The sequence below is a fragment of the Gorilla gorilla genome, chromosome 1, assembly GCF_029281585.2.
Source record: "Gorilla gorilla gorilla isolate KB3781 chromosome 1, NHGRI_mGorGor1-v2.1_pri, whole genome shotgun sequence".
Taxonomy (NCBI): Eukaryota; Metazoa; Chordata; class Mammalia; order Primates; family Hominidae; genus Gorilla; species Gorilla gorilla.
This window is the reverse complement of record NC_073224.2, coordinates 173215323-173242881: the sequence shown is the minus strand read 5'-3', so window position 1 is coordinate 173242881 and position 27559 is coordinate 173215323. Positions and strand designations below refer to the sequence as shown.

The window sequence follows — 27559 nt, the reverse complement described above, 5'->3', positions numbered from 1 at the left end:
GCCCTAGGGGTGCAAATGCCTTTAGTCCCAAATGTCTTCCTCGCTACAGAATGAACCAGTTCCCCTCCAGCTCGCCGCCAACGCAGGACGCAGCCGGGCTCAGGGTGACCCCCAGTGGGCAGTGAAGATGAGATCCTCTACATCCTTAGGGCAGCTCAGAGGGTCACTCAGCGGCCAAGTCCGGCCGGGGCGGGCAGAGGGCTCTGTTTGAGGTCACCCTGGAGACCGGCCTCAGAGTCCAGGGGGAGTGCGCGGGCGGCCGCCGGCTGAATGAAGCCTGGGACGCGGGAGCCGCGCCGCGCGCAGTGTCTGCAGTGCCGGAGGTCTGGGAGGCTCCGGGCGAAGCCTCCCTGCTGCAGGTAGGGTCGGCTCTCTCTGCAGCGCGTCTGGACCCCAAAGGAAGGACAGGGGGCAAGGGATCAGCCCTTTGTTGAGAAATGGCCCTACTTGGCCCCGATCTCTCCGCCACCTTATTCCTCCTCTCCCCAACGCATAAGAAAAAATGATCCCAAATTTGGGAACTGAAAGTCAGTCCCAACCGTTCGTCCCCTGCCCCATTGCATGGCTGGGCTTCAAGAGTGATGGCCAACGCAGAGCCGGCCAGCAAGGTCATCCCCTGACCCTGGGCGGTCTTCCTGTGGCTGGCCGCACCCATGAGGACCTCCAGGTCCCAACTCTGGCCTTTCTTGGGGAGGGGGCGGCCTGCAGGGCAGCTTTGGAAACAGCTGAGGCCGAGATGGGTCTATGTGGCTTTGCAGCGAAACCTGAATGACCCACCTAATCAGGCTGTGTGTCTTTCCACACTCATAAACACACTCACCTTCGTACACACGAACACAGACACACTTATACACACAGGCACCTGCACACACAGAGATGCACACTCACAGGTACACACTCAAGGACGCTCACACTCACGTGCACACACACACCACGCTGCCTGCCTCACCCACACAGAGCACCTCTGCTCTGACATTGATGCCACTGGGTTTTAGGGTATGTTCTTTTGTGCCCTACCTACTCAACTGCCAGCTCCTTGAAGGCATGGATTCTCTTCTATTTTTATGCTTTGGTGTCTAGCACAGTATTTCCTTATTGGGGCTCTCACATTTATAGATTATGAAATAATTTAAATGAATACTTAAATTTGTAGGTAGACAATGAGGGCATTATTAGAGTTACAGTCTAAGTTCTGGGAAGTCCATTGCTGCTACCAGCTTTGTAACAAGTATTAGTAGGAAGGAGGGAGTTTTCCAATAAATTATTTATTTAAAAGTTAAGTCCTATTAGCTCCTTACAAACTATGTAAATGTTGCTCGAGAAAACAAAACAAACAACAAAAAATCTTTGGGAAAGCAAGGTTAATTTTAATTTTTATTTATTTATTTATTTTCTAGCTCCCTACCCCTAATTTTACTTTTTAAAGTCACGGCGGGTAAGGAACAGTGGTTGATGCCTGTAATTCCAGCACTTTGGGAGGCCAAGGCAGGAGGATCACTTAAGGCCAGGAGATTAAGACCAGCCTGGGCAACATAGAAAGATCTTGTCTCTACAAAAATTTTTAACAATTAGCCAGGCATGGTGGTGCAGGCCTGTAGTCCTAGCTACTAGGGAGGCTGAGGTGGGTGGACCGCTTGAGCCCAGAAGTTTGAAGTTACAGTGAGCTATGATCATGCCACTGCACTCCAGCCTGGGTAACAAGAGCTAGATCCTGTCTCTAAAATAATAAAATAGGACAGGTAGAGTGGCTCATGCCTGTAATCCCAGCACTTTGGGAGGCTGAAGCAGGATTGCTTGGTCCCAGGAGTTCGAGACCAGCCTGGGCAACATAGACCCTATCTCTACAAAAAATTAAAAATTAGCCCAGCTTGATGGCATACACCTGTAGTCCTAGCTACTCAGGTGGCTGAGTTGGGAGGAATGCTTGAGCCCAGGTGTTCGGGGCAATAGTGAGCCGTGATCATGCCACTGCACTCCAACCTGGGTGACAGAACAAGACCCTGTCTCAAAAATAAAATGTAACAGTGACAGCAAATATTAGTTAGCAAAGTTGTATTATGGTTAAATTTGGGGGGCAATACAAATATTGGTTTCTGATGTAGGATAGCATCTTTCTGCTATACATGCATATCTTTTGTCAATGACCTCCGTCTTCATCAGCTAAGCATTTTTGCTATAGCTTAATATCTGCTTATGTAAATAATTATACTATTGCATAAATAAGCATTTTCAGAGTTATCATAGTTCCAGTTTCACTGATCAGAATAACAACAAATATTATATATTGCTCTTGAGGAAAGCCCACTTCCCTGTTCAAAAATGGTAGGAAAAGTATCTGTGTACTTTGAGATTAGTCCCTGTTATACTAACTAAAATGTTTCCGGATCTTTCTTTTGCTATTTTACAAAAGTCTTCTTCCATAGGTTATGATGATGTCAGACAATGCTAAAGACAGAGCAGCTCGTTCATGGAAGAAAAGAGGGAGTATTTCTTCTCTAAGTAATCATGAATTTTGGCGAAAGGAAATTCATGGGCGCATCAAAGAGTGAGTGTCTAAAATTGTAAATCATTTGTTGAATAAATAGGTTCGTAATGTCTATTAGGAGAAAAAAACTCTTCCTCAGGGACATAAAAAGAGATAAAATGGGCAAGTACAAGGTGCAGGTCATCTTTAGGGGCCATATTTAAAAAGAAAGAGAAAGAGAGAAAGCTTAAGTGATATGTTAATCCTAGCAGCATTTTTGCTATTTCAAAAATCATCCCAAAAAACCCTCTGCTCAAAAGAAACACCACATGCAATGTAAACCAGGCACGCTTATATGTCTTTTGAGTTCTTCTCCTCAATATTTTATAACATAGGTTTTGCATTTTTGTAATCAATACATACATATACAATGTACTTAACATTATTGTATATAATTTTGTCATGTATTTTCATAGTTTTTTCCATATCCTCTTAAATGACTGCATAATATTTTGTCGATTTATGATTCTGGGTACCTTAACCATTCTCTAATTATTGGACATTTTAAGTTTGTTTCCATTTTTTTTCTTTTTTACTATATGTCTGTGCTTGGTCATTTTCCAGAAGAATAATTAGTAGGTCAAAGGGCAATAAGTAGATTTTTTGGTTTTTCCTACATGTTGCATCTTTTCTCCTAAAGATATACATCAATTTTTAATATTTTCATGGCATTTCCTTTTGACTGCTGTTGGGAAGAAAACAAAACAAATTATCGATGTAGCAGTCAATTAATAATAGACTTTCATTCTTAGTTTCTATAGCATTGGAGGATGTAGTATATTGAGTATATATTGGGTAGCAGGAGCTAGGGTGTCCTGCAGAACAGAGAGTAGAAGAACTGGAATAATTAGAATTCTGAAACCAAAATCTTTCTATTCTCAGAGTGTATTAATGCCTACTTGCAACTCCACGTTCCAGCCCTGGAAGTCTGTGGATTACACATACAATGTCTTTTACAGATGGGAAACTGACTATAAAGGAGTAGCAATCCCAGTACATGTCAGAAGTAAAGATGGGAGAATGATTAATCTTTGTAATTTTTGCTTCTAAACTTTTCTGGCTGCTATTTCCAATAGTTAAGTGCAAGGGTTATTTTTTAAATTATTTAAAACTGATTGTTGGCTTAAATTCAACTTACGTTTTCCAAGAAACTATTTAAGTAATAGTCTGACATAAATTATGTACCCATGATATTTTTTTAAATACTGTCTCCAAAGATTAAATTGTAATTCCTATTTGCATGACTTTTATTTATCTTTTCCCCTTCAAAACAAATTTGTCATATAGAATCAGAACGTGGCTACGTTTGAAGAATTAGAGATCACTCTTTTTAACCTATTATTGATGAAGTATAAATACATGTTAAAAATAACAAGAATACCAAAATCATATTTATCAACACATTAGGATAGATTTTTCACTGACAACTACATTTAAATCATAACTATTTTGGTTTTGGACTCCCAAACAAAACATTTAGAATGGAACCTCTATTTGTACTTTTTTTCTTAAATAGCAAATGATCAGCTTTCCAAGTCCCCTTGCAATGCAGACTATTTAGGAGGCTCCCCCCACCCCATGCTAACTTGTATTAATACTTGCTTTCCATTGGCTTCCTCACTGTCTGGAATTAGACAGTACAAGTTATTCTCCTTCATGAATGAGGCTTCAACTAGTAGAAAAATTCTGAAAGCTTAGTGACTATCAAATACAGGCATTGTTTTGAAATTGCAGTGTTTTATGGAAAAACATATAACTTTCATTTGAAAATTACTTTAAAACAATTTTGAAAATATAAATTTCAGTAATGTAAAACATTCTGAAGTTTATTAAGGACTGAATACATTATCTCACTGAATCTCCCCAGCATTAATACTACTAGGTAGGCATCATTTCTACCACTTTACTATGAAATAACTAAAGTTTACAGGTCAAGTAACTTGACTTAACGGTTAGGACACAGTCCCAAATCCTGACTATGAGATACAAAGTCCACAGACCCCTATCTACTTCCATAGCACCATCTTCCCCACCATCTTGCGGGCATCCTCCCCTCCAGCTATACTCAATTATCCCTCAGTGCTCTATCTGGCCCCCAGCCATTGCCCCATGTTGCTTCCCCATGGGGTACCCCGACTCCTTGCCTGCAATGCTCTTCTTACACTATTCCCCTGGCTTTCTTCACTTCTTCCATCAGAATTTCACTCCATCTCCACCTCTTTGGGAAGTGCTCTCCAATTACTCATCTATGACCACCTCTGCCTCCAGACTGGGTTGGATGATCTGCCTTTCTTCTCCTACTGCTTTTGCCTTTGATACGCACTGTATTTGGTGATTTGCTTGTCTGTCTCTTTCAACAGACTATGGACTTATTTGTCTTTTTAGCAGTAACCATGCTTATAAGGAGGACATGAAGAGTAAAGGTAGACCTCCTTGAAAAGCTGCTTCTTATATGTGGTATAAGATCAGCACAGATTTAGCCCTACAGTCTTGGTCTCCATGTCTGCAGTCTTCCACAGTTGTAACTAATGCTTAACAATGATCCCCAGACAGCATAAATATCTGAAATGCCTTCTGAATTACAAAAAGAAGATTAAATTTTTATTAAATATTATTGTGAACTGTTTTCAAGATTGGGTCTGTTTTTAAGTTATCTTTTCAATTTAATGTAATTTTTATGTTTTATTAAAGAAAAAACAGAAACATCTTAAGCTGGATCTTATTATCCTAACATTGTAACTGTTAGTGTGTTGGCATATTTCTGTTAAACCTGGACATACATATATCAGAACCATACTGTCTGAGTCCAGACAGTACGCTACACAGTGGTCATCATACTCCATCTGTAATTTCAAATTATTTTTTACCTGAGCAATTTATAATAATAAGGATGATAATAGCTAACATTTATAGGGCCCTTACGATGAACCTTATTTATGTATCATAGAAGCTCCATAATAGGAGTTGGCAAACTATGACCCAAGGGCCTATTCCAATCTGCATCTGTTTTGCTAAATACGATTTTTACATAGGTGAAAAAAATCAAAAGGGGAACAGTTTTTTTTGCAGCATGTAAAAATAATAAGAAATTCAGATCTCTATATGCATAAAGTTTATTAGGACACAGCCATTCCTTTTCACTTGTGCGTTGTCTCTGGCCACTTTCGCACTGTAACAGCAGAGTTGAGTAGTTACAATAGAAACCGTAGGGCCTGCAAATCCAAAAATATCTGCTATTTGGCCTTTTACAGAAATGTTTGCCGACTCCTGCTCTATAAAGATAGATGTTATTATCTCCCCCATTCGACAAATGAAGAAGCAGAAGCTTAGACAGATTGAGGCTCCAAAGCTACAGAATTAACAAGCAGCAAAATGGGCTTTTGTTTATTAGTTGAGTATTTTCATTTCCTGAAAATTGGCAATCCATGTGTGATTTGCATTAATAAAACTATTCTGTTCATTCACCAGAACCTTCTGTTTCCCATCCACAGTAAGAGCAGGTCTTTACAATGACATCTTTCTTGTTGGAAGCTCAGGCTTTGGCAGACACTGAACAGTGTTTGAACAGATGTGCTTCTCTCATTTTCTTAAAATGGAAACAGACGCTATGAGGCCAAGTTACTTCCACAGGATCATGTGACATGATATCTAGGCTTGTTATCTGTGAGGCCAGGAGTTCCACTAGTAGATTAGGGACAAGGTTGGGGGCTGAACATTCTCTCCTTTGCCTCAAACCAAAATTACAGTGATGTCATGTTACCAGAACTTTCTGTATGGATCCCACAGCTGCCCGTGTGAACCCACTGATGGCATCTAACATACCAGTTAGGCCACACTATATGTATTTCTTAATTTATTCAGGATTTATTAGCTTCTATGTGCCAATTACTGTGCCACATATTAGGCATATAAAGGTGAATAACTACAGGTTTCTAATTTAGATAAGTTCATTTTTCAGGGAAACTGGGAGCTGCCTGGTAACTTTTTTCACATTGTCTAGGTCTTGCCAGTAAAAGTGACCAAAATGGAAATGATTGCATTCATTACTTCATTTCAACAGTAATGAATTTATTCTATCATTCAATCTATACTACTGTGAGCTGTTTACGGGCAATTGAAAATGGTGTTGCCAGAACAATTTCTTCATTTTGATACCTGAAGGAGAAGGCTAGAGATTAGAAGATCAGAGTTAGGAGATAAGTTGTGTCACCATCTATGTAAAACTAAAGCCCCCAACAAGACCTACCTGAGATACAGCCTCCCCCAAAAAGAGAAAATAGTTTGGAAAAACTGAAATGGCCATGTTTCCAAATGAAACCACAATAACAACTAATATTGTATTGTCCTTTTAGGTTATTAAGCCATTTCACATACAATATCTGTGTAAGTTAAATAGACAAGATATTTTTATCCCCATTTATGTTTGTAAATGGGGAAATGATAGATTGTGTTGGCAGAAAACTGGCTCATTATAGGGAGGAAAATGAAGCTGGCCTCTTACCTTATATGCTTTGCATAGGTAAACTCCAGATGGAAGACCAAAATGTGGAAATCTATTAACAAAGCTAAGAGAAGAAAGCACAGGCCCATATCTTTGTGTTCTAGGAGTAAGGAAAGATTTCTGAAAGAAGATCCCAAAATGAAAACTCACACCATAGAGCAAAATAATTTTTGGATAAATATAACCACAATAAAATCTAGTGCTTCTGCTCAACAAAGGATACAATAGACATAATTAATAGGCTGGCTGAAGATACATACATGTTTTTTTAAATCCTGTACATTAACAACTTATGCTAGGAAAACAATTTTTAAAATAGTCAAAGAAGACAGCAATTTTCAGAAACAAAGCCCAAATAGCTAAGCAGAATATGAAGAGGTGCTAAAACTCACTTTCAAGCAGAAAAAATATAAATTAAAACAAGATACCATTTTGCACCCATCCAAATGGCAAAACATAAGAAAAGAGAATAATACCAAATGTTGGCAAGGCATATGAGAGTAAAACGTGATATCGCCATTTGGCAAAGAAAGTTAATGGTTTTTAGAAAATACAGGGGTGTGTCTGTTTTATCAGAGTGAGAGCTTACAGAACAATGGCTCACAAAGCCCTACATGATCTAGCTACCTGATACCTTTGCAACTTTATCTTCTTTCACTCCTTTTCTTCTTCCTCCCTCTGCTACTTGTCTCTATGCATTTTCTCAAACACACTAGCAGCCTCCTGTCTCAAAGCCTCTGCATGTGCTGTTCTCTCTTCCTAGTATACCTTTCCCTCAGCCATCCATGTGGTTCTTTTCCTCACCTCCTTTCTTTGTTCATGAAGGCCTACCTTGACCACTTCATTTGAAATCGCACATCGCATCTTCTCCTCCACCCACTTCCAAACTCCCTTAACCTGATCTATTTTTTCTTTTCCCTGAGGCATGTATCACCTTTTATCATAATATATAATTTGCTTGTTTAGTATTTTATTGTCTATTCTCTGTCTTTCCTTACTAAAGTAACAGTTCCATGGGAGCAGAGACCATAGTTTGTTTTTTTGTTTTTTTTCCAGTATTGCATCCCAAAGACCTAAAATAGTGCCTGGCATATAATAGTCACTCAATACATATTTTGTGATCATTGAATGAATAATTGTTGCATTTTATCAATTCCTGAGCAAGCAAGTTTCTTTTGTTCACAAACAAGTTAGGTTCACAGGTCCATTCATGTGTTAAGTCCAGGGTGACCAGGGGCTTTCCTCTTATAGACATAAGATGCATTTACAGCAAATAGAAAAATGCTTGTTCAAATTTTCTTAATGTATACCTTTACCTCCATGCTGACATATTCCATTGTGCATCTATTTTTAAAAAACCCAAAAGAACAGTTTCATTTGTGTTGGAAATCTGTTGTAATAGGCCACACTCCTCCTTGATAATCTCCACAGCTTTGTAGAGGTATTCATGGCACCCGCACCCCCATCATCACCTCTCTGATGATTGCCCAGTGTGACACAGCTTTGAACCAATGCATTTCATCCAAGAGCTGCAACAAAAGTTCATCAGCTGTGCTTAACTATCACCTCCCTTGCTCTTGGATGAGCATTAGCTCAACAGGCTTCAGACACTAACTCTGATCTTCTATCCACATACTTAAAATTGTTGTACTTTGTCAATCACCATTTCTGGATTACCTTCAATTACTCCAGAGCTGCGCTTTTCATAGGTTGCATGGTTCATTCTTTATCCTTCAGCATCACTTCTACTCGAAAAAAATATGTTCCACAAGACAATGTCATTTGTCATGTTCCTGCCTCTTTCATTTTTGAAAATTATCTTTTCTTTCCATTATAGCCTTTCTCTTACTAGTAAAATGGAGCAAATAATGTGAGTAAAATACCTAAAAACTACAGGCATACTTTGGCAATATTGCAGATTTAGTTCCAGACCATTGCAATAAAGTGTATTTTGCAATAAAGGAAGTCACATGAATGTTTTAGTTTTCCAGTGCACATAAAAATTGTTTACACTGTTCTGTATGTAGTCTATTAAGTATTCAATAGCATTTTATCTAAAGAAAAAATGTACATACCTTAGTATAAAAATCCTTTATTGCTAAAAATGCTAATGATCATCTGAACCTTCAGCAAGTTGTCATCTTTTGGCTGGTGGAGGGCCTTGCCTCAGTGTTGATATCTGCTGACTAATTAGGGATATGGTTGCTGAAGGTTGGGATAGCTGTGGCAATTTCATAAAATAAGACAACAGGCTGGGCAAAGTGACTCATGCCTATAATTCCAACACTTTGGGGAGCCAAGGCAAGAGGATCACGGCAGCCAGGAGTTCAAGACCAGCCTGGACAACACAGTGAGACACCCCCTTCCCTACAAACAAATCAGCCAGGCATAGTAGTACCTGCCTGTAGTCCTAGGTACTTGGGAGACTGAGGCAGGTGGATCCCTAAGCCTGGGAGGCTGAGGTTGCAGTGAGCTTTGATCATACCACTATACTCCAGCCTGGGCAACAGAGAGAGACACTATCTCAAATAAAATAAAAATAAAATGAAATGAAATAATAAAATAAATTTTAAAGCTTGCCACATCAATGGACTCTTCCTTTCATGAAAGATTTCCCTGTAGCATGTGATGCTGTTTGATAGCATTTTACCACGGTAGAACTTCTTTCAAAATTAGTCCATTCATCTCAAACCCTGCCACTCCTTTATCAACTAAGTGTATGTAATATTCTAAATTATTTGTTGTCATTTCAACAGTGTTCACAGCATCTTCACCAGAAGTAGATTCCATCTCAAGAAACCACTTTCTTTGCTAATTTGTAACGAGCAACTCCTCATCTGTTTAAGTTTACCATGAGATTGCAGCAATTCAGCCACATATTCAGGTTCCATTTCTTTTTTAACCATTTTAAATTGTATGTTTTAATTGAAAATTTCAATTATACATATTCATGGGGTACATAGTGATTTTTCCATAAATATAATGTATAGTAATCAGATCAGGGTGATTAGCATATCCATTATCTCAAATATTTAGTATTTCTTCATGTTGGGAACATTCAATGCCCTCTTTCTAGCTCTTTGAATCTATGTATTATTTTCATCTATGGTCACCCTACAGCGGTAAAAACACTAGAACTTATTTCTTCTATCTAGCTATAATTTTGTATCCTTTAACAGTAATTTCAAGTTCTCTTTCTATTTCCACTGCATCTGCAGTTACTTCCTCCACTGAAGACTTGAACCCGTCAAAGTCATCCCTGAGGGCTAGAATCAACTTCTTCAAAACTCCTGTTAATGTTGACACTTTGACCTCCTCCCATGAATCATAAATGTTCTCAATGGCATCTAGAATGGTGAATCCTTTTCAACTTACTTTGCCCAGATCCATCAGAGGAATCCACATCTATGACAGCAATAGCCTTACAAAATGAATTTCTTAAATCATAAGATTTATGGGGTGAAAAGAAGTTGGTGAATACATACAAAAATACAATTAGATAGAATAAGTTCTAGTATTCAATAATACAGTAGGGAAATTATAGTTAACAATAATTTATTATATATTTCAAAATAGCTAGTGGGGGTTAGGGGGAAAAAATAGCTAGAGGAATTTTAATGTCCCCAACACAAAGAAAAGATAAATGTTTGAGGCAATGGATATCCCAGTTGTCCTGATTTGATCATTACACATTTTGTATGCATGTATCAAAATATCACATGTTCCCCATAAAAATGTATCACTATGATACATCAATTAAAAATACAAAAATAAGTAAATAAATGAGACGAAAGTTGAAATTACTCCTTGATCCATGGGCTGCAGAATGAATGTTGTGTTAGCAGGCATGAAAGCAACATTAATCTTCTTATACATCTCCATCAGAGCTCTTGGGTGACCAGGTGCATTGTCAATGAGCAGTAATATTTTAAAAGGAATCTCTTTTTCAGAGCAGTAGTCCTCAACAGTGGGCTTAAAATATTCAAGAAACTATGCCGTAAAACAGATGTGCTGTCATCTAGTCTTTTTTGTTTCATTTATAGAACACAGTAGATTTAGCAGAATTCTTAAGGGCCCTGGGATTTTCAGGATGGTAAATGAGTATTGGCTTGAACTTAAAGGCACAAGCTGCATTAGCCGCTACCAAAAGAGTCAGTCTGTCCTTTGAAGCTTTGAAGCCAGGCATTGACCTCTCTCTAGCTATAAAAGCCCTAGGTGGCATCTTCTGAAAGAAGACTGTTTCATCTACATGGAAAATCTGTTGCTTATTGTAGCCCCTTCATCAATGATCTTAGCTTATCCGATGATCTTAGATCTTCTGGGTAACTTGCTGCAGCTTCTACATCAGCACTTGCTGCTTCACCTTGCACTTTTATGTTACAGAGATGGCTTCTTTCCTCAAGCCTCGTGAACCAACCTCTGCTAGTTTCAAACTTCTTCCATAGCTTCCTCACTTTTCTTAGCCTTCATGGAAGTGAAGGGAGTTAGGGCCTTGCTCTGGATTGGGCTTTGGCTTAAGAGAATTTGTGACTGGTCTGATCTTCTATCCAGGCCACTAAAACTTTCTCCATATCAGCAATAAGGTTGTTTTGCTTTCTTATCATTCATGTGTTCACGGAAGTGACACTTTTAATTTCCTTCAAGAACTTTTCAGGCAGGTGCAGTGGCTCACACCTGTAATCCCAGCACTTTGGAGGCTGAGGTGGGTAGATCATTTGAGTTCAGGAGTTCGAGACCAGCCTGGGCAACATGGCAAAACCCTGTCTGTACAAAAAATTAAAACAAAATTAGCCAGGTGTGGTGGCGTGCACCTGTAGTCCTTGCTACTTGGGAGACTGAGGTGGGAGGATCACCTGAGCCTGGGAGTTTGAGGATGCAGTGAGCCAAGATCATAACACTGCACTCCAACCTGGGTGACAAAGCGAGATTCTGTCTCAAAAAAAAAAACAAAAACAAAAGCAAACAAAAAAATCTACTCAGTTGTAGTCACAACTTGACTAATTGTTGGCCCAAAAGGCCTCGCTTTCAGCCTATCTCGGCTTTTGACATGCCTTCCTCACCACACTTGGTTATTTCTAGCTTTTGATTTAAAGTGAGAGATGTGGGACTCTTCCTTTCACTTGAACACTTAGAGACCACTGTAGGGTTATTAATTGGCTTAATTTCAATATTGTTGTGTCACAGGAAATAGGAAGACCCAAAGAGAGAGACATGGGAAATGGCTGGTCAGTGGAGAAGTCAGAACACACATAACATTTATCAATTAAGTCAGCTGCTTTATATGGATACAGTTTGTGGCACCCTAAACCAATTACAATAATAACGTAAAATAACACTGATCATCGCTCTCCATAACAGATGTAATATGAAAATCTAAAACATTGTGAGCATTAACAAAATGTGACGTAGAGACATGAAGTAAGCACATGTTGTTGGAAAAATAATGCTGATAGATGTGCTCAATGCAAGGTTGCCACAAACCTTCAATTTGTAAACACACATTGTGTGCAAAGCAGAATAAAGTGAGTCACAATAAATGAGATATGCCTGTACATAAAAATCCAGCAAATTTGGAATAAACTAAATAACTGCAAAACTAACTTACCTTACCAGACAAATAACATCATCTACTGCTGGGGACAAGTTGGTATGCTTTGCTCTTGAGCATAACACTCATAAAAATATCCATGGATAGTCTTAGGTGGAAAGTTCCCAAGTAAAGGAGTTTCTATGCATATTTAATCTCATATTCTACATCCTGTTTTTTGAGCAGAAGGGCTCATATTTTTATCTGTGTTACCAGTACTTCCCACTGTGCCTGACATGTTGTGGGCAATAAATATTTGTTGAAAGAATGAAGAAAAATGGAAAGTACAAATGTACAAATTTATACCCTGAAAACCTTGTTCTTCTCTGTGCACTCTGAAATATCACCACTGGGAGGCAGCACATGATTTAATAACAGCTTATCCCCCCTCCGAAAAAGACACACTTAAATGATACTATATTTATAAATATGGTGGTTCCAGGCATTTCATGGTTACAAATAGAAGGAAAAGATGATATTCTGACCTTTAAAGATACTACTTTAATGTCTCTAAGGCCAGTTATGCATTCAATATTATCTCTTCCTGCAGCTTCAAAACATCTAGGTATAATAATAACTCTGAAAATGTATGGAAATGAGTTCCCAATAATAATTAGATGCTATTGTGGCTGATGAGAATTAACTGAAATTATTGTTACCATCTCTAACTGTCATAATAAAAAGACATGCCTTGTGTTTATCTATGTAATTCAAAGACTGGTCAGCAAGCAAATTTGCAAGATGTTTTTAAGAAAAAATGAATTTCATTAAAGAGTAAATATGTTCTAACTTTTCCTTTTCTTTTTCTTTTTTTTTTTTTTTTTTTTGATGGAGTCTTGCTCTGTTGCCCAGGCTGGAGTGCAGTGGCGTGATCTCGGCTCACTGCAACCTCCGCCTCCCAGGTTCAAGCAATTCTCCGGCCTCAGCTTCTCAAGCAGCTGGGACTACGGGCTCTAACTTCTTAACTAATTTTTTTGTCTTTTTCCTGCAAATAATCAGAATGCATACTATTGGATTAGCATGGTGCATTTCCAGTGTCAGCCAGGTACAAATAAGGAGGATTACTTTTGTTATTCTGGACCAATTTCATGCAGCTACTTCTGTATGCAGGCTGTCTGTCCTCAGCAATAGCACATGTGGTTTCAGATATTTACTGAATTTTTCATTGAATTACAAGTTGTTACTCTTCCATCTGCAATAATATTAGTCAATTTGTTAAGTGTTCTCACCAGTGGTTTACGCCAGACTTTCTTTATTACATTACTTTTCATCTACCTTTCTTTGTGAAACTTTATAACTCTCTGGGACACGTTTTGCCAATTGAATTTTTTTCTCCATAAATGCCAGCAAGCTGGTAAAACACATAGACAGCAAGAATATTTTTTATATTTAAAAAATAAAACTGTAGCATTCACTTTACAATGAGATCACATGTCTAGAAGGGTTGTCATTATAAACTAGGGAAAGTCTGATGACAGACAACTGAAACCCATCCATGTGTAATATTGTGATATATACCCCAAAAATGTATTGTGCCAGGTATATGGCACTGGTAATTAAAATTATAAATTTACTTTTTGGCTATCTCACATATTTATCTTTAAAGATTTCAAAGGATTTGAGTGAAGCTGTTTATCAATAGAAAATATGCCCAGGTTTTTCTAAACCAGTATTCTGAACTGATATTGGCAATTCCCCAATTTTAAAACATAAAACTGTTTTATTTCTAAAAATTTGCCAAGCCCATATTCTGGTTTAATGCTATTTGCCCATACCTGCAAGCATTTTAAATATTTTCTCTTTTCCTTTTTTCTTTTCTCAAGGAATAAATATCTTATTTTTTCTATTCAACATTTTCATTCTTTTTTGTTCTCTCCCTTTTTCTAACCCATTTCATTCTAATGTGGGAACTATCAGATCTCAGATTTTTATAATACAGGTTTTAAAAAGTAAACATTTCCTATACTTTTTTATGATGTTATAGTCTTAATTGATGCACAGTCAGCCTTCCAAGGCACAGAAAGCAATAGACTAATTATTTTACCTCTGCATGATAAGAATTTCCAGGCTTCACATGTCCTCACTTATCAGTGGGAGCTAAATGATGAGAATTCATGAACACAAAGAGGGGAACGACAGATACTGGGGCCTACGTGAGGGTTGAGGGTGGGAGGAGGGAGAGGAGCAGAAAAGATAACTATTGGGTACTGGGCTTAATACCTGAGTGATTAAATAATCTGTACAACAAACTCCCATGACACAAGTTCACCTATATAACAAACCTTCACATGTACCCCCTAACTTAAAATAATAGTTTAAAAAAAAAATTACCAGGTTTCCAGCAAAATATAGAAAATTTACTCCTCAAAGCCCCAGTTCCTCTCTAAAACTAATTCCAAGTTTTATGGGTTTTTACTGGTTTTTGTTTTGTTTTGTTTTTTGAGACAGAGTCTTGCTCTGTTGCCCAGGCTAGAGTGCAATGGCATGATCTCAGCTTACTGCAACCTCTACCTTCCTTTCGAGCTGTGCTTGTGCCTCAGCCTCTCAAGTAGCTGGGATCTCAGGTATGTGCCACCATGCCCAGCTAATTTTTTAAAATAGATTTTAGTAGAGATGGGGTTTTGCCATGTTACCTAGGCTGATCTTGAACTCCTGGCCTCAAGTGGTCTGCCCACTTCGGCCTCCCAAAGTGCTGGGATTGCAGGCGTGAGCCACCACTGCCAGCCCCAAGTTTTATGATTTATTGATTACTTGTAGCATCCCACTTCCAGGTAGCAAACTCTGTATTAGTTAGACTTTCTATCAGATCTACTGCTGCATATAATAATAAACATTAGTTTAAACAAAATAGAAATTTATTTTTCTCTTACATAAAATAAGTCTGAAGAGAGGAAGTTCAGAGGCTTCTTTCTTATCTGTAATCTGCAAGGTCACCTCAAGACCCAAGATAGTGCTGAGCTCTGGAATACCCGCATTCCAGTCACAAAGAAGGGTCAAAACAGGCTCCTATAGGCTGCATTAGTTCTTTTGAGGAAACTCTCAGAATTTCCACACAACAGTTCCACTTACATCTCATTCACTCATAAGCCACATAGGCCACAATAGCACAAAAAGAGACTGAGAATTTGTCTTTAGTCTGCACAGGAATATTCCTACAAATGTAGTATTCTGTTACCAAGGAAGAAGGAAAGAACAACTTTAGAAAGTAAATAAGGGTCCCTGACATGATGTTCATTATAATTTTCTTTATAATAGTAGAATACTGGAAATAGCCTAAAAGGCATGGATGATACATGGTTAAATGAAATCCAGAATGTGCATGTATTAAGTACTGTCTTGATATTTAAAGTATTGTTTGCTATTTATTGACATGGAAAGTTATCCATGATACATTTTAAATTTTTTTAAAGCATCTATAATATGAGCCCATATGTAAAATCAAATGTCTGAAATGATTTTCTTAATGTTAACAGAGGTTAGAGAACCACTGAGGTTAATAATTTTTTGTAATTTTACTTTCTTCTATATGTTTTTCTGTATGTTTTGAATTTGTAAAATGAGCATACACTGTTTATATGATTACTATGGAAATAAAAGGGCACCGAACAAATTTATCTACAATAACTCAAAAAAAGTCAATCTGCAAAACTTTCTATTTGCACACCAATCTTCAACCAGTGGGATTTTTAAGCTGCCCTTATGACATTTACCAGTTTCATAATGATAATAATATTAAGTGCACTGATTGTCAATCTTCAGTAACTGATAGTGAAGACAGTTTATAAAAATCCTTATTTGCTTTTTTGTCTTGGACTTTTCACTCCAGCTAATTTGAGTTTTGCACCACCTCTTCTTCTCCATGAATTTTTGATATGGTGTTCAGTAGAAAAGAAATTGAGTTTTTATGAATACCTTCTGTATTGTGCAAGTAAGTTTTAATTGCAATGATTAATTATTTCATTGTCCCTATTTTCATTCTGTCTGTTATAATCATACTTGGGACTTTGTCACTAAGAGGTAAACAGGACATTTGAAATCTGTCTGCCTTTTATACATGTACATTAAGCCCTTTGCCTCATTCCCTTTATCTCTGAAATGGGTAGAATAATGAATCTTTTACTTACCTCAAAGGATATTGTGAAAGTGAAATAAGATAATTTATGGGAAATGTTTTACAAAGTCAAAAGTAGCATATATAGTAATGGAGCAGACTGACTTATCTTAGAATCAAGGGGTTTATGTAACATTGGATTTTTTAAGCAGCAGTAATCATCTTTGGTATTGCCCACAACACCTGCAGCCAGTGTGGCCAAACAGGTTGGTTGCTACTTCAAAGGGCAGCAGTAAATTGAGGAAGGCAGGTGTTATAAGAATAAAGATTAAGTCACTCATCCAGAAATCCACCATGAAAAAAGCAGCCAGAATTTCTTCCATCATTTTCTTGGGCAGAGTGGGTAAATCCTAATTTATCATGTAAGTTGTATTGCATTAAAGGATTTTTAAAAATAGATTACCCGTGATTTTCTTAAAATATCAATTTGCAAGAAGTTCATTAATTCCAAACAGCGTAGAACTAAGTATTTTAAATTCCTTGCAAGAAAAAAGATCCCCAAAGATTAAGAGCAAATGTTTCTTTTTTATTTAATTAAAGCAAAAACATAGCCTGCTTAGAAAAGTGGTCACTGTGAACACACACACACACACACACACACACACACGCTATTATATCCTCCCCTTTGAAATGACATCTGTCTTAACGTTCATTTTCACAGGTGGAGAAAATTGAGGGTGCGGAGTTCTGAGACTGTCATTAGTTACAGCTGAATTTCCTCTGAACTAAGTTGAATTAAGTAGTGCTGGAGAGACATTGGGGGCTCCTCTTTGCTTGGGTCTCCTGTTTAGCACCAGGATAAGCTCATATTGCCTTGATAACGAAACCAAAACCCTTTTTCGATGTTGAAAAGGCCGATTGATGCTTATTAATTTATTATAGTTTTGGTGAATTGCGGTTTCCTTTACCACGTAGATGAGTTTCTCATTTTTCTTTTTCATACTAAAGGGATTTTGTGAACTACATATAATAGTGAACTCTTTATAATACTCCATGTGTATATAGAGTTGTCTCCCAACATTTTAAGTTTCCTCATATTTCCCCCAGCCCTGTTTGTGAGCTTTATCTACTTTGAGGAGAGGCTTTATATCAGTGGTGGAGACACGATTGACAATGGATTTTGAAGTATGTACTGTTACTCCATACACATACATCAACCCAGGATCGCTTTCTGGATAATTTGATGACCTGGGTAACTGCCCTGGGCTTCAGCCATCACATTGAGACCTGCTCCAAATAATTTCTCTGCATCTTAATATTTCCATCTCTAAAATGTTTTGGACTTTCAGTATGCCACTAGGATATTTACGTAAGACTTACTTGAAATTTTATGAGAAAACTTCATCTTTGTAACACTTTAGCTTAAAGCAATATTGTATTTTGTTATTATTGTTATAATAATGACTAATATTTGTTTTCTCCCTTGTTTTTAGTTCTACGAGTACTGTGTCTTATATGGATGAACCTAGTCAGCGTGATGATATCTCTCGCCTTACAGTTCAGATGGAAAACACCTATCAGTTGGGTGTGTTCTTTTATCTCTCACTCCTATTTTAAACTTCTAAATTGGTGACTGATTCTCTTAAAAATGATATTTGATAACCTGGCATTGTCTTCAATTCTAGCACAATATAAGGGACTTTCATGATTGAGTGATTTGATGTTGCTTTAGTTTCTTCCTCAGCAAAAAGGTAACAACACTTGCTGTCTTACTTTTCTTTACTAATGTTTCCCAAATGCCAAACAATTCACTGGGTGGCACTGATGTATACAGTATACTACTGACTTAACAAATTCACTGAGTATTTCTGGGTACATAGATATGACTTAAATGAATGAGATAAGTATTGATATTTTATCCAACAAAACCAATCAGTGTTGTTAGGTGAAGGAAAAAAAAAAAACTCAAAGCAAAGGCAAATGACTCATAGTCCCCTGTTGACAGAGACGTTTATCCATTACCATTGAGGTTTTGAGTCTTTGAAAACAAAGATCTTTGCACCTGCCGCTATACTCCCAGGTGGAGTCCATGGCAAATATCTTTTCCCATCCATGTTTCCTCATAGACCCGCTTGTTTTCTCTAAACGCGTACCTGCCCACTATTACCTGAATTCATACATAATTACTGCTATATGGAAATTCCACAGAGATTTACCAAGGGGCAAAGAAAGACTCTATGGGCCAAGGTGATTCCATCTGTGGCCAGTTAACCCCAAGAAAATTATAGACCATCAGCATGTCCCCTTTGGCCTTGTAGCCAGTTTTCTACAGGAGTCCCCAAGACTACATGGATTATACGGCTCCATAATTAGCCAATCTACTGGTATTTTCACAGTGCCTGTGGTGGACAGCTAATATTCCTGCCATCCAATATACTTTTATACTTCTCTGGTAACCTCACTAAATTTCCTTTGAAATTCCACCATCATCACCACTTTTGATCCTAGCATTCTGATGAATCTGGCACTGGCTTTATAAATAGAGCAGTGACTGATTCTAGGATGGCATATAACCATGGTGAATCCAATCAAAGCCTTTGAGATCAAATTCAGAAAATGTTGTTTGGCCTGTTGCAGAAGAACATAAAGCCCTGAAACTTGAAGGAATGTAGGGGCTCTGGCAGGATCTGCCACCTTGCCCTGACTTGAAACTGAGAGAAAACAACAGAATCCTGGTGTCATCATTTGAGTCCTAAATCCAATTGGCTACCCTTTAACTTTTCAGTTAGGCAAGCTAAGTTTGGGTCAGGTTTTCCCTCACTTGCAACTAAAAGTTCTTAGCCATGGGGTGTCTATGACTTTGAACTGTGCATGCTGGAAGGGTTTGAATCAGATTTCAACAAGACAGGGCAGGTGAAATGTGAATCTCTGTGTTTCTACATAAGGATATTTTTTGCAACTTGTTTTCTCAAATAAAGCATCTTATCAGTTTTAGAGGTACTGAGTATGAACCACATTAGAAAAGTAATTTTAGAAAAAGCTTAGTATAGATGAAATATACCTGTATTTTCCTACAATAGTCTATGTGAATTTTTTAATAATTAAAGTATCCTATGCTTGACAATTCCCTTTTTATAGCATTCAACCAGCCATTTTATTAATACTTAATCAAAACTGTGTTTCCACTTCTACTTGTTTCTGGGTTTATTTCACATATGAAAGGTATTTTGTGGGTGTATTAGTCCATTTTTGCATTGCTATAAAGAAATACCTGAGACTGTAATTTATAAAGAAAACAGGTTTATGTGGCTCATGGTTCTAGAGACTATACAGGAAGCGTGGTGCCAACATCTGCTTCTGGTAAGACCTCAGTAAGCTTTTAGGCATGGCAGAAGGGAAGGAGAGTTGGCATGTTACATGGCAAGAGAGGGAACAAGAGAGGTGCCAGGCTGTTTTAAACACCCAGCTCTCATGTGAACTAATAGAGGGAGAACTATAGAGCAAGAACTCAGTAATTACCGCTGGGACAGCACCAAGCCATTCATGAGGGATCCACCTTCCTGGCCACAACACCTCCCACCAGGCCCCACCTCCAACACTGGGGATCACATTTCAATATGAGATTTGGAGGGGACAAATATCCAAACTATATCAGTGGGACTTTGGTAAATAGTTTATCATATCTTCACAATGTAATACTGGCCAGAAAAGTAGAGGGAAATATCAGCCAATCACTAGCACTATTATGTTTAATTAATTTTTCATTCCATTCAATAATGTTTGCATCATCTAAACACATCTTAAATGAGAGCATTTATGTAAATAATTACAGCTACAAAAAATGAGTTGAAACATGAGTATAATTCATGAGAGGAGAAAAGGGAATAGAAAAGGAAAGTGTGTTTCTTTTAATAAAATACCATTTATATATTTCTCATTAATTACTAAAACAAATATAAAAGAAAATGCAGGCTGTGGCATCTGTCGTATCTGAATTTGAATACTAATTTTGCTAATTCCTTGAGCAAGGTATTTAGCATTATTGAATCTCAGTGTCTTCACTTGTAAATAGGGATAATAGTCTATACATCATATGGATGCTATGAGACTCAAATGATGTAATATGTTTAAATCTCTCCATTCATCATGTTACTACTCCTGAAAGTGACTGACTCAAGGACCTTACTATAGATCACTAAGAATAAAAGCCTTCCATGATATTCATTGTAACTTCATATTAATTATGGAATAAGTTTTCCACAGGACTTTTTCTGGAACTGAGTATAGTGGCACCTGGTTGTTTGCAAACATGGACTGTGAGCACCGAGCCAAACTAGATTGGCGGCCATCTTTGCTACCACATCAAGACAGCCTGCCTTGAGAATGAAGCCAGCACAGTAGAAAGTAGATCCAAAATATTGAGAGAGAAAGAGAGAGATTATTTGAGTTCAGCTTCCATGAAGTGCTCAGGCCCTGTCTCTATGTCAGGTTTTCTTAGACCCTGTCAATCTCTCAGCATTGATTTTACACCACCACATGGGGTCCTTCCTAATCCCACAGGCCTCACTGTCTCCCGACTTACGTCCTCTTTCATCTTGCTGCCTTCTCAGCAAGGTAAATCCCCAATTCTTCCTTCAGCATGCAATAACTACAATAACAGCAATAACACTAATAAGATCACATATCTAAGGAGTGTTTTATTGTGTGACAAGCACTGTTCTAAACATATTCGATTTATTATCTCATTTAATTCTAACAAAAAAAAAGTAGTAATTATTATTATTACCCCAATGTGGAGTAGTGGAGGCCCACATACATTAAGTAAACTTATCTTTATCTACTTTTTAAGGACAAGTTTTGTTTGTTTTTAAAATTTTTTTTGTCCTGATCCTTCAGGTCTTTGCCTTTTGATTTCTAAAACACGTTTTTTCTCCTAAGGAAAAAAAAAATCTTGAGAAAGAAGAAAAGCTTTGCCATTCACATCAGTTTACTCTGAAAGTAGTTTTAGGAGCTTATTTCAGAAGTCAGAAACTGAACATTGATGGATGATTCTGGATGTTTAGGGGAAAGGTAACAAAGAAGTAAGAAAAGAATACTTCATTACCATATTTCAAAGTATTTTCAAAACAGGATCTGGTTAATGACTTTTTTTTAATCTAAGCAAAGTATGGAAAGGACATTGGTAGCACTGTACAACGGGAACTACTGGAAACAGACTCAAGTGCCACCAGGACCCTCTTTCCAGCACTAACCTATGTGCACTTTCTTCTCTTTTGGTGGCCTGGCCTCCTTTCCACCATGAAAAACATGTCCTCCAGCAGGTCCTCAGAGTCACATGGTAACTTTTGCCACCAGAAAGAGGCTGACTCTTTTTTCCTACTTGCAGTTTAAAATAAAAATTCCAAAAAAAGACTCTCATTGTCCTGGCCTAGAGCATTGTCACCCTGGGTTAATCAACCATGCCCTAGGCTTGGGTTCGCAGGAGATGATGGGGAGATCTTTAAGAACCACTTTACCTATCTAGATTCAATCTCCACCCCACCCTTCCACGATTTAAGTGGAATTCAACAATTTCTATATTATCATCAAAATAAAAATAACGATTTATAGAACCTCAAGAAGCTCACCTAACTGAACTGCAGTCAGAGGCTGTAACCTTCTGGTTAAGTTCAGCCAGTGGGAAACCTCAGCCGAGAGGCAGAGGGAGTGAGAAGTGTGAGGTGGAGCTGTTTATTTCCCTGGCTCCTGCCTGTGAGTTCATCACAGCCTGGTTACATTCTTCAACCAAACGACAGAAACTGCTCCCAAGGGAGCCCTCTCCACATGACCCTTCTGGGATCTATTAAAAGCTCTTCCTCTATTCCCCAATCTTGGGGTGGGAGGGGTGGGCTGACAACCTTACTTTCACTGGCTGAGGGGTGCTACACTATCCCTTGTGATTTTCTACAGCCCACTCAGAACTTCCTCCTGGAATTATTTTAACTATAGGGTGCCATATGTTTCCTTTGACCCTGACAGATACAGTCATCACAAACAAACACTTATTAATAGATATTGACATCTATTAAAAGAGAATTGAATAGAATTCTTGATCTCATTCCTTCATCTTTATCAATTCAACAAATAATGATTGGGCTTCTGTATGCCAGGCCCTGGGCACACGTTCATGTCATGCAATGACATTAGTATATGACCAAAGTGATGATATGGCTAATATTCCTGGGATGCAGGAGAAAGAAGATTCATTTGAAGCTTCTCCTCTGAACGTGGATGAAATGTGGTCAAGAATATAAGCTCTAGCATCAGATAAACCTGGGTGTGCACCCCAGCTCTGCCTGTGTGTGTGATTCTGGGCAGGTTACTCAATGTACATAAATCTCTGTTTCCCCACCTGCCAATTGCAGATAACAGTGAGATTCACCTCAGAGATCTATTGGAAGACTATATAAGGTAATATGAAGTGCTTATCGCACTGCCTGACATGTAGCAAAAGCTTAATAAAAAGTATTCATTATTATATATGTATACAATGTACAGTCATATATCATATATAATGATTATAAAATTTAATTCTATTTAAATTCAGAAATCACACATTAAAAATTTCTTATGCCTTTAGCATTGTATTAGACTCTGAGGAGGATAAAATCCGAGCTTGCTTACCATTTCACTGGAAACGCAGGTATGCTTTAGCCAATATCAAGTGGATTAGGAGCCAGGATGGCAGTGGGGACCCAGTGCGTGGAAAGGAGGGACATTTTTACCTGAGAGGAGGTAGAGTGCTACCTGGAGAAGAAGACATTTGAGATGGTCTTGAAACATGAGTGGCTGTTTCTCAGATGAACAAGATGGGGAAAGATATTCCATTTGAAAACTAAAGAGCAAGAGTAAAGACACAGGAGCACCTTTATAGACAGATGGAGCCTGTGAGGCTGGAGCAGTCCACAAGACGGGCACTGTGGTAGCAGGAGAAGGGGCAGTAGGGAATCACACCTTAGACCTCGCTAAGGGGAATGTCATTTAAGATCTGGTAGCTAGATTGGAGCGGGAGATATAAGAGGTAGAGAGCCAGTTATAAAGCTGTTGAGACTTTGAAGTATGTCCACAACAATGGGGCCTGGGAAGGAAGAGACTGTCAAGGTCAAACCCCAGCAGTATTGAACACACTTTTGAGATGGTCACGTAAATGTACGAAAATATTGTCTTCTTGTTCTCTCTCAGAGCACTTGACAGGAAACCTAATTAGAACCACTTGTTTCTTTCAATAGAGTCCACCCAGAAGATTAAATCCCTCCATGTTTCCATACTCTTTTGATTAGCCTATGGGGTGGGTGGGTGTGATTTGAAATTACTTTTTAGAAATAAATTTTATGTGTATTTTCAGGTCCTCCCAAACATTTTCCTGTGGTCACCGTCAATCATATTTTGAAAGATGTATTAACCAGCTATCTACAAGTAGAAGAATATGAACCAGAGCTCTGTAGACAGATGACTAAAACCATTTCTGAGGTACGTGTGTGATTTGCCCAAAGTGTTAACAATAGCTAGAATATTTGCTAAAGTACAACGAACCCTCTACTTTTTTGATGAGGGGAATTAATTTCCAGTAACAGTTAAAATGCGTATTTATAATTAGGTCATATTCTACATATATGAGTGTGTGTGTGTGTGTGTGTGTATACATAAAGCCTTTGTCTAAAACAATCATGTGCATCATTTGCATGCATTATGTAAAAGTGTATAAAACTGCCCCATTTATAAAAGTGTTTATTGTAAAAATACAACATTTTAATGATTATTTTCTCTTCACTAAGGCAGCTTCTTTGAGTGCCATCAAATACAGACATTGTGGTCTTCAAGCACATTTCTATTTTTACAAACCCCAGGGCTGCACTTCATCAAGGTTTCCTCTACTTTCTTTTTGATAACAAACTCTTTAATAAACATTAATGATTAGTTATATTACAGGAGACTCCAGATGTATGGTTTCTTAATTAGACATGAACAAGACAGTGTAACTCCAATGCCAACATTCTTTGACATGAAGCCATCTTAACATAAATTTTCAAAGAGTGTAATTTATTAAATTCTGTGTTCTGGATTATAATTATTTCATGTATCTTAGAAAAGGTTGATTTATTGCTGGTGTTAAAATTTTGTTCCTGAATGTTCTATCTCAAGGGGACCATGCTTGAAGGGAATCATAGTTACGGTTCTACAACAATCACTCAAAGTATCTACAATGCATCATGTTATTAAATTAAATCCCTTATATTTATAACAAAGGTTAATACTTTTGAGTTTCAATGTAGCTGAATGAAGACCCTCCCTTTTTTTAAATTTCTAGGTTATTAAAGCCCAGGTCAAGGACTTGATGATTCCACAGTATAAACTAATTGTGATTGTTCACATTGGACAACTGAACAGGCAGAGCATACTTATTGGAAGCAGATGCCTCTGGGATCCTAAAAGTGATACCTTTTCATCTTATGTTTTCAGAAATTCTTCTCTCTTCGCTCTTGCAAATGTCTATGCAGTTTACCTTGAGTGATTGAAAATAAGAAATCTAGCTCTTACTTTTGAAAATTCTGAGGCAGGCTGTATGTCTGTACACAAAAGTTTTACTGCCAAAAACTTTGAGAAAGAAACAACACTGATATTTCAAGCAACTGGAAGCTTTTGAATTTTTTCATACTCTAGTAAAGATTGGGGGAGGGGAGGGTAGTCACAGAAAGAATCTTGTTTATCTAAAGCAGGAACTTGGTCTTGGTTTCCTGGATTGCTTTCCATAGACATAGATTCTTGTTAAATATTTGTTTTGGTACTAATTATTTTAATTATTCTTTAATTAGAGTGTTACAATTTCCTGCATTGTTTTTTAATAAAAAGAAGCTTTAGAAAAACTATGGCTATATACCCTGACCAATAAATGATAGTAGAATATTCAACATGGTATACACAAATGATAAATAATATGCCTCAGTGCTGCATATAAAAGAATACTGGTTTTCATTTTGTACTTAATAAATTGAGCAGCATTCATTAAGTGCAATTATTGTTACATGTACCTGACAGTTGAAACTGCTGAGGTAGAATTAATGGCTTCATAACAATTATCGTGGTCCCACGGGCTGCAAGCTAAAACTAGAAGCTCTTGTGGCTTGCCTGCACTTTACACAATTGTGGGAGAACCGAATGTTGGCTCTTCAGTAATGGAAACTATAAAGTGAATAAAGGCTTTTTGGGACACTGAAGTAGACATTGTGATATTAAATATACATGATGCTTAATACTAAATGTGTCTGTAACACATAAAATCATTTATTGGAAAGAGACATTGCTTTTAAATATCCTAGGCTAACAAACTTTTTCACAAAACATATAGCTGGCACCTTAACAAATAAAGCATGTGTATTTACCATTTTACTCCTATGAATTTAATACTAAAGTGACCCAGTGAGGTTTTGAATAGACGGGCGCTAAAATTTACAGGGCTGAAATAGCTTATTATTCTGCTGGTTAATGTATCTTACGCCACGGATCATTTATTTTTATGAAGCTTTCAAGTCTTTGTGTGCAAGTAAAATGATGTTGTGACGTTGTTCTTGGATGGTAAGTGGACTGCCTAGAGGACATTTGTTAAAGGTCAAATACAAATTGTACACATATGGAGAAAATTAGCAATGCTGTAGTCTTAAGGAAAAAATGATTTATCATTCATATCAAAAAGAGTTTAGCAAATGGAAAACCAGTCAATGCTTTAATTTTAAAATGTTTTGGTGTCTTACTTTTCCCTAAAAATGACATGTAGTAAAAAATGGATACTTTTAAAATCCCTTCCCTTCTGCTATTTTCTGGCTTTTAAAGTGATTATTCAAAATGAATTTGTCAATTTTCACTATTTTTTTTTCTGTTAGTGCATTAGTGGGAATATGTCTATGTAATAATTTATCACAACCAATATTTGTCAATCTCCATAGAACAGTTTTCAATTTGGATTAGATTACAGGTATAATAAGTAAACGAGCTTCACATTTTCATTACACATTGGTGAACATCTCCCTTCGGGGAACAACAGCGGGGGTAATCATATCACTAATTTTGTATGAATAAATGAAAATGAACAAACTTCTTTAACATACACAAAGTCTATTGTAACAATGACTGTTTGTTTTAGAGTTCTAAATTCTAATCCATGAGATAATTTCTTACTATCTTCCCCAGGCTGTCTTGAGAATCGAAACTGCAAAACATGACGGCAGTTAAAAAACAAAAAAGAAAGCAGTTTGCCAGCATATTGCTACACACTGTAATTCAGATACTCAATGATGAATTCTAGCAATTATATAGCAGTATAAGAATACATAGTAAAAACTCACTCCTTGCAACTAACTTGGGAGAAGCTAGTTATCACACAGAACTTTATCATGAGAAATTTTTAATGAAATTATCACACAGAACCTTATCATGAGAAATTTTTAAAACAATGACACTATAAATTTGAAGGAATTGTTTTACTTTGAAATGCCCTGAACTTCCCTGGTATTTTTTTCCTCTCCTAAAGTGCCATCCTTCTTCCCAGACCAGCCATGCCCATCCCTGCTCCAGAGCCTGCACTCATGCTTTCCTACCTTGGAACACTCCCTCCCACTTAAGCCACTTTCTTCACTTTTCAGGGTCACATTCAGGTCTCACCTTTTCTCTTGGTCCTTCTCTATTCACTGCTTGCCTCCTGCTCTCTCTCTCTTCTGATTATTCTCGTGGTCGAGCTCTTGATTGTTCTGTAGCTAACTTTTGAATTCTAGTTTTGTTTCCCTTACTATTAATAGACTGAAGACATATTGAGGACAAGGACCACATAACTTGACAGTGCCTAGCAATAAAAATCATTTTTAC

The 27559-nt window shown here is 37.5% G+C and overlaps 1 protein-coding gene across 1 annotated transcript; it reads left to right on the top strand.

Moving 5' to 3' along the window:
• Positions 1-167: 167 nt before the first annotated feature.
• DYNLT5 (dynein light chain Tctex-type family member 5) lies at positions 168-26517 on the top strand. The gene is made up of 5 exons (XM_004025933.5): positions 168-359; positions 2424-2545; positions 18157-18248; positions 24048-24172; positions 25011-26517. Exons 2-5 carry the CDS (start codon positions 2427-2429, stop codon positions 25212-25214), a joined length of 540 nt encoding a protein of 179 aa, XP_004025982.3. The 5' UTR covers positions 168-359; positions 2424-2426; the 3' UTR covers positions 25215-26517.
• The last annotated feature ends 1042 nt before the right edge of the window (positions 26518-27559 follow it).